We start from the raw sequence: 7,992 nt of genomic DNA, 5'->3' as shown, positions 1-7,992 counted from the left end.
AGACCTTTAAGGGCCCCTGCGCGTCCCGGGGATGAGACGCGTGTCCGACCGAGTTCGGAGCGCCGCAGAGCGGACACGAGCAGGCAGACGTCCCGCTCCGCTCGCTCCCATCCACGCTCGCTCCTCCGCCGAGCGTCTGTTGCGTCCGGCCACGTCGTCTCTCTCTCTCTCTCTCTCTCTCTCTCTCTCTCTCTCTCTCTCTCTCTCTCTCTCTCTGCAGTGTCGGTGTGATACCTTGAGGTTTGGTAAGACTGTGATTTTATTCAGCAGTGTGAAGATATAACAGAGATATAATTTATCCTTACTTCTTAACAAAACCCACTTATCACGCACCGACAGGCTGTATTTAAATGTCAAATAGAAAACACTTCTTTTTTTCTTCTTCTCCTCGACCCCCCGGTACAGTGTACAGATTGGTGTGTGTGTGTGTGTGTGTGTGTGTGTTTTTGAGCGCACGCACGCGCGTGTGCACACGCGTGAGTGCGCACACGCGTGTGCACGCACGCATTAGTCAGCGCGCGTGTGACTGAGAGGCATCGACTACTATGTCTAGTGATTAGGATTCCGGTTGGATGGCATCAGCAAGCTTGCTGTAATTAATAACCCCATAATCCGGGTTGGGTTGGCTTGTCATGACGCCGGTGGAGAACACACAGATTCGGGACTGAGTTTTACAGAAACAAGGCGTGGAGTCTTATGAGTCGCTCCATATGAGAAATTATAGCCGCTATTATCTTTTTTTATAGACAAAGATAACTATCAGCTCCGAAAAAAAAGAAGATTAAAGGTTTATACAAGTGCAGAGTTCTTGGAAACCGGATCACATCATCAAAACTCAACCGAGCTTGATGAGATTTCATCTCGTTGACAATATTGCACGGAGACCCCGTGCAATAAATAATTCAACCCCGCAGTTGTTTGTGCAAACGACTGACAAAACAGTGGATGGTACAAAGTCGGGCAGTAATACGATTATGCGTGTCCCGTACACGTTTTTATATATTGATTCGCGGAATTTTAATTCCGACGGCCTTGCTTTGTTTTAATCCGTATTATTTACAAGGAACATTAGGTTCTTACAGAGGCATCAAATATGGATTTCTTAAAGGTGCCCCAATCTGTTTATCATGTTTCCCCGGAATATAAAACTAGGCCTATATTCATGTTAATCCAGAAGGAGTTGTTTACACCGGTACCCAATGCTTTTCTGCACACAATTTGGTGACGTTATTGCGCAGGGAATCCCGCTGATTATTGTTGCAATTACTGTGATTATAATTATCAGTATTATTAGTGTTTAATATTAGTATTATTTTCCCTATTTCTTAGTTTTTAATATTCATCTGACGTGAATCATAACCCCCCCCCTTCTCCAAAAGAAAACACGCCGTCCCCGGTAACGTGTCTTGCAGCCGTCGCTGCCATATAACGCTCGGGCTTCGTAATAACCGCCGTATGATGCGTCGTTTCTCGAGCGGCTCGTCTCTGATGTCAGGAGGACGACATTGCGAGCCATCTGATGTCTCGAATTAAAGAAGGGGAACTGACTCCGATCCGCCCGCCACCGAGTGCCCAGAGCACCTCGAAACGGTGTGAGAGGAAAACACGCAGCTTGCCCCCCGACAGACGTCCCTCTATAACACGGGGGGAATGTAGACCAGACTCCCAACTTTAGTCAACAAAGGCAAACTTCACTCCGTACTTGCGTATTAAAACAAAAAACAAAAAACAAAAAAAAAATCCACACAAAAAAAACTGCAGACGTAAAAGCTCGCGCGAAGTTAATCAGTCGACAACACTGAAATATTTACTATTTGTGCAAATGACCGCAAATTGTGAATTAGCGCCGAAAAGGAGGCAGGGCTGAGGCGAACAAATAAATGAAATGATTGGCGAGCCATAAAATGAGATTTGAAACCCATTCAATAAGAGCTCTCGACGTCAGTGCACTTATCCGGGAGAGAGAGAGGGGGGGGGGACAGACAGACAGACACACAGAGCGAGAGAGAGAGAGAGAGAGAGAGAGAGAGAGAGAGAGAGAGAGAGAGAGAGAGAGAGAGAGAGAGAGAGAGAGAGAGAGAGAGAGAGAGAGAGAGAGAGAGAGAGAGAGAGAGAGAGAGAGAGGTGTGTGAGGGATGAGATTTAAGAAATAGGAGGGGCTTCTAAACGACTAGAAATGTCAATCTGAGCAAGGAGTCCCAATAATCTAAAGCAATCTGTAAGGACCTGACCTTAGTCCATCCAGATCAATAGGGAAGCGAGGGTGGAAGGGCGCGACCGGATCGTTTACCGCTGGCTGGCTGTTTCCGAGGAACTACAGACTTCCCGTGCACTTTGGCGTACTCGCTGTAAAGTGGATATCGCGGCGAGCACCGAGAGGGCGAATCCCCCCGCTTTGTGTGATCGTGGTAGACTTTTCTCCCTCCTCCCCCCACCCCTCCGACCATGTCTTTCCCGCAGCTGGGATATCAGTATATCCGGCCGATATACCCGCCAGGGGAGCGCCAGGGGATCGGCAACGCGCGCGCCGGGACGGAGCTGAGCCCGTCCGGGGCTCTGTCGAACGTTCTGTCCACTATGTACGGATCCCCCTTCGCCGCGGCGCAGGGCTACGGAGCGTTTCTGCCCTATTCCAACGATATATCCATTTTCAATCAATTGGTGAGTCTCTCTCTCCTCTCTCTCCTCTCCTCTCCTCTCTCTTCTCGTTCTCCACCCGTCCACCCAACGCACACGCACACGCGCACACACTCACACCCACAACTCGCACTTTTTTTTCCTTTCCTGTTAAAACGGGACTTGGACTGTAAGTTTCACAATCAATTGCTAAACTTGGGAGAGGCAACGCTCGGTGAACTTTGGCGCTGATCTTCGTCTCCCGAAAAAGACAAAAAAAAACACACACACACAACCAACCCAAGACAAAACAAAAGTTGAAGTGTGTGTGTGTATGTGTGGGGGGGGGGGGGTGGTGAAAAAGTAACCGATCATCAAACTGCACGAAGCCGGTTTATCTTAATTCTTCGCACGGTTCAAATGTGGACAATGACATCACACGGGGGTTGCAAAACGGCGAGATATGCTGTAGGAGGGTGCAGGCGTTAGCTCGCGTCAAGTGTTGTAAAACAGTAACCTATCCTAACCTGCCCTGCACAGTGGTGCAATCCGCACGGCGGACGCGTCGCGAGGACAGAAAACTGCACCACTTTCCGTCTTTTGCGAGTCGGCAAAGTTTGCAGAGCACCAAACAGCGATGTTAAGGGGGTAACGCTCGATAGTAGGGGGGCACTGGGATCTGCCGCACTATAGAGCACTCCCTGCGCATAACCCACCATGATTAATATTTCACCACTCCTAACGTATCCCTCTGGATCTGTCTCCTTTATGTCTTCCAGGGTGCTCAGTATGAGCTGAAAGACAGCCCGGGCGTACAGCACCCCGGATTTGCTCACCATCACCCCGCTTTTTACCCGTACGGCCAGTATCAGTTCGGTGACCCGTCCAGACCCAAAAACGCAACCAGGGAGAGCACCAGCACGCTGAAGGCCTGGCTGAGCGAGCACCGCAAGAACCCCTACCCCACCAAGGGGGAGAAGATCATGCTGGCCATCATCACCAAAATGACCCTCACCCAAGTGTCCACCTGGTTCGCCAACGCCCGGAGGAGGCTAAAGAAGGAGAACAAGATGACCTGGACTCCCCGGAGTCGCACGGACGAAGAAGGGAATGTTTACAGCAGCGATCACGAGGGAGACGAGGGAGACAAGAGGGAGGACGAGGAGGAGATCGATCTGGAAAACATCGACACGGAAAATATCGAGAACAAGGACGACTTGGACGACCAGGACGACCTGCATTCCGACCTGAAATTAGACGGTCGAAGTGACTCGGAGATTTCGGACGGCTATGAGGATTTACAAGGGCCCGACCCGAGGTTTTTAAAGGCGGTGGGCAAAGAGGGCAAAGACGTTCACGTGGAGAGGGGCGAACACCTCGACAGCGGCAACAGCCACCACCATCACCACCACCACCACCACCTCCACCACCATCACGCTTTCGACATGAAGGCGTCTCAGCCCAACGGGGACGCGCTAAAACTTAACCCGGCCTCCGCCAACTCCCCGCCGCCCGAAAACAACGCGGCCCCGGCCCAAAAGCCAAAGATCTGGTCTTTGGCAGAGACGGCCACGGCCCCTGACAATCCACGCAAATCCCCCCAAATGAACGGCCACTGCGCCGGGCCGGCCGCGCAGACTATCATCACTCCTCACAGACTCATCTCCTGCCCCGTTGGGAAAATCCAGAACTGGACGAACCGAGCCTTTTCGGCCCACCAGCTCGCGTTACTGAACTCGAACCACTATCTGGGACTGGCGAACCAGGCGACAGCCAACGGCCTCGCCCTGTACAGCAGGCAAACGGAGGACAAGAGCCACAGTTCAGAGACAGCAGTCACGGGCAGTACGTGTCCCCGGCACTGAGCGAGACGAACTGCCATGATCCCAGAACCCCCCCACCCCCCCTCCTCCTCTCTGCCCCCCTCCCTCCTCTCTATTGCAACACAGCGGCCTGCTCATGGACGTACACGCATATAGTGTATTTCAATGTTGTATCGTTCACGTGACAGAGTACTTAAGGTGTGCGGATGCTTTGAAATGAGCGTGTTCAACGGAGGTTGTTTTTAATTTTTATTTTTTATTCTTCTATTTTTTTCGTGTGTGTGCTAAGTGCTGATGAGCGAACAGAAAGGCTGGAGTGAGTGAACGCTGTCCTTGACTCGTGTGTGGTGATGGCTGGCTCCCCTTCTTAGCTGTTATCGCATCTTTGTGTTATTTAAGACCCACGGTTGGCTTTTCTTTGCCTATTGGCTTACACTGACCCCTCAAGTCCAGACCTATTCCTCATTCAAGACCAGACCCTTTCCCCTGCGTCACTATAGCGTTGTCCCACTGATTGGGCGGTTAAAATTAACGTCCCCCCCCCTCCTCCTTATTTTTGGTGTTTAGTTTGGTTTCATGTTATTAGCATCAGCGTTATTTCAGCAGAGATCTAGTGCCTTGGAAGCGGAGGAGTAAAAAGTTGTTAAAAAAAGCAGCTTTACCAAACCCCCACTTCAGAGACGGTAAGAGGCAAGTCATTTTCAAGCCATTTTGGGAATCTTCTCTTTTTCATTGCATTGATTTGTAAACCGCAATATTAATATAAAATTAGCATTTTTAATGGATCCCCCCCGCGTGTGTGTGTGCGTGTGTTTGTGTGTGTGTGTGTGTGTGTGTGTGTGTGTGTGTGTGTGTGTGTTCGAGCTATTTCGTTAAGGCTCCATGCCTTTCACGTATTTGGTCGTATGCAAATTAGCTCAATTCAAATTCAGCACAGAATCAACGAGGCTCGATTTTTTTTTTGGTTTTTTTGTTTTTATTTATTTTTCCCCCCCGTCTTCAGTTCTATATCACCTTGTGTTTTTAGTTCTTCTCAATGAAGTTATGTTTTAGGTATTTTTTAGGTTAAGACATGTTTTATTTTTTTCTTCTTTTACTTTTGTGTGTTACAGAACCAAACCGAAGCAACCACGGTTCTCTGGGCTGTCTCCTCCTCATAGGCCCCCTTTTGCTCTTCTTCTTTTTCTCTTCATTTAAATATGCTGTATGGAATGTAAAATAAGAATAATACATCTCTGTAAACTTACATTGTAAGCATGTCCCGTGTAAAACTGCTAATGTAATAATGTATGAACCTGTAGTCTGTGTGTTATTATTATTATTTTTATTTTTTTTCCTTTTTCTTTTTGTAAGTTCTGTGAGGATTTGATGTTCAGATGTTTTGTATATAAAGTTAAGAAAATGTACATACTTGTGAACCAAATTGTACAAGAAAGTCTATATTTTTGGCTAATAAATGAATTGCTGCAACTTTAAGAAACAGTTGATTTTTGGTCTGGGTATTTAGGAAATTGTGTATTGCTATTATTATCCTTATTGCCATTATTATTACCATTATTATTGTTATTATTACTATTATTATTATAATGGGAATGGTGATGATGTTGCTGCTTGAAACTGTATTTATTTGTTTTTTGGTTTTTAGTTATATTAGTTTACGGCCTGTAAGGCGATGACCTCATCCCTCGTGGTGGTGATAAGTAAAAAATAAGTTAAAACAAAAAATCGACAGGGATTTTCAGTTCTGCAATATCGAAAGGACTTAAGGGGTAATTAGCTGGCATTGCGTCTCGCGTCTGGATATTAATGTCCTGGGATTACTCCTATACAGAGGGGCCGCGGTCGCATTAAAATTAACAATTCTTTCATTTAAAAAAATTTTTTTGCGTGTGAATTTCTCCAGAATATTAGCGGAGTTTAGGCAGGCTAATGACTTCCATGTTGGAGGATGGCGAGACCCCATGCAGCTCCCATGATGGGGCCATTTGTAATGCTTTGTTTTGTTTTTGCGTGGCGTATTTAGTGTAGATGGAGCTCGTGTTCCTTTCTCTCTAATTGCGGCGGTACACGTCGTGTGGATATTCCACACGAGGCTGCGTCACTTTATTCACTAAAGCGATGATTGGCACGTGAGGAGCCCTGCTCGGAGGCCTAATGGAAAGTTGGTGTTCGAGCTCCCTCTACAGTCACTTCTCCACACGTCCTGCATGGCGTTACTGCAGGATATCTAGTCCCCCAAACAGACTATCCTAATAGACTTTTCCTTTTTTCGGTCCATTTCCAATCTACCCACCACGTACGATACAAAATTCGATCGTAACATTTTGCCTCGTGCAGCGGTGATGACGTCACACCTCTCTACGCGTGTGTTTCCGCACAAATGACGCCTCCATCTGCTAATTTCATGGCTTGCGCGCCGGGGAACGTGCATACAGTCTAACTTTCAAGTGAATCCAGTGATGCGTTTTAAATTCATCCAGTTATTATTGTTGGCAGTTATCGACCAATCACAGTTAAAGTACACTTTTTTTAAAATAGTGAAGTACATTTGCATTGTCAGTTGAGGTTGCGTGTAAAACTTTTTTTTTTTGGAATTATCCGAAATAAAAAATAAAAAAAAACAGAAAATCAATAGGTTGCAATAAATCAATGTTGTTGTCTTTTACTGGCGTGTTTCTTATAAAAATTAGAATACAGCTTTCGTGTTGGAGTTTGTTGTTTTTTCTGTGTGAAATGTCTCTTGAACATGGCTTTAATCGTTTCCCTTTTCTGTTTAAAATTAGAGCATATGAAATAAAAGAGGTCTAAAATAAGATTAAAGTAAAAATAAAGAAAGGGAAAATTCAGTGCGTAGGTATTCCTACTACATTTCAACGAGATCACACAAAAAAAGCCCCTGCCTTAAATCTTAAATGACAGGTTAAGCAGACCTTTTTCTTTTTCTTTTTTTGGTCATTAATGCAAGAAGTAAATCCTCGTGTCATTTGAACGTGACCACAAATGCGTTTGAGGACGCCATCTTTGTTTAATTCTTACGACCCTTTTTTGTTTTTGTTTGTTTTTTTGTTGTTGTTGTTTTGTTTTGTTGTTGTTGTTTTTGCACCCCGACCATTTCGTTTGTGGCGGTTTCTCGCCGGCTCGAGGATGCACTTGATGTCACAGGAGCGTGTATGAGCGCGTATCTGTCACGCGTGGCTGGGGGTGAGGGGCGCGCCGCAGCCGGCGGATGAAGACGGTGGGGCTTCTGGGACGCGCGCTTGTCACCTCTGCTCCGCTCTCGTGTCACGGCGGCGACAGGGATGAGGCGCGTGACACGGGCGCGCATTCTCCCAGGACCGAGGACATCGCGCCTCGGAGAGGACCGCGCGCGCAACCCGGCCAGCGGGTTTAATAGGTTGGCCTTTTCGGTTTCCTCTCACCATGTTGCCTTCCTGTCCAATCAATTGTGTTTGCCTGAGAACAGCGTGCTCGCTACACAGGCCCATGCATATTCATGAGTTGTTAGTACTGGCCAGTCGTGACACTGATGAATGTAATCACCCCCCCTCTTTTC

At 47.1% G+C, this 7,992-nt stretch overlaps 1 protein-coding gene across 2 annotated transcripts; it reads left to right on the top strand.

Annotated features, from left to right (window-relative positions):
• The first annotated feature begins 2,224 nt into the window (after positions 1–2,224).
• irx3a (iroquois homeobox 3a) lies at positions 2,225–5,904 on the top strand. Of its 2 annotated transcripts, XR_008810162.1 has the most exons (3): positions 2,225–2,661; positions 3,396–5,122; positions 5,552–5,904. XR_008810162.1 is itself a non-coding variant. In XM_056278565.1 (2 exons), the coding sequence occupies exons 1-2, from the start codon at positions 2,446–2,448 to the stop codon at positions 4,479–4,481; spliced, it is 1,302 nt and encodes a 433-aa protein (XP_056134540.1). In that variant the 5' UTR covers positions 2,225–2,445; the 3' UTR covers positions 4,482–5,904. The 2 variants fall into 2 exon arrangements, 1 of the variants encoding a protein (XP_056134540.1); XM_056278565.1 differs by having other exon boundaries at positions 3,396–5,904.
• Positions 5,905–7,992: the final 2,088 nt, after the last annotated feature.

The sequence above is a fragment of the Lampris incognitus genome, chromosome 4 (assembly GCF_029633865.1).
Source record: "Lampris incognitus isolate fLamInc1 chromosome 4, fLamInc1.hap2, whole genome shotgun sequence".
Classification (NCBI taxonomy): Eukaryota; Metazoa; Chordata; class Actinopteri; order Lampriformes; family Lampridae; genus Lampris; species Lampris incognitus.
The sequence above is the reverse complement of the archived record's forward strand: the minus strand, read 5'-3'. Positions and strand labels throughout refer to the sequence as shown.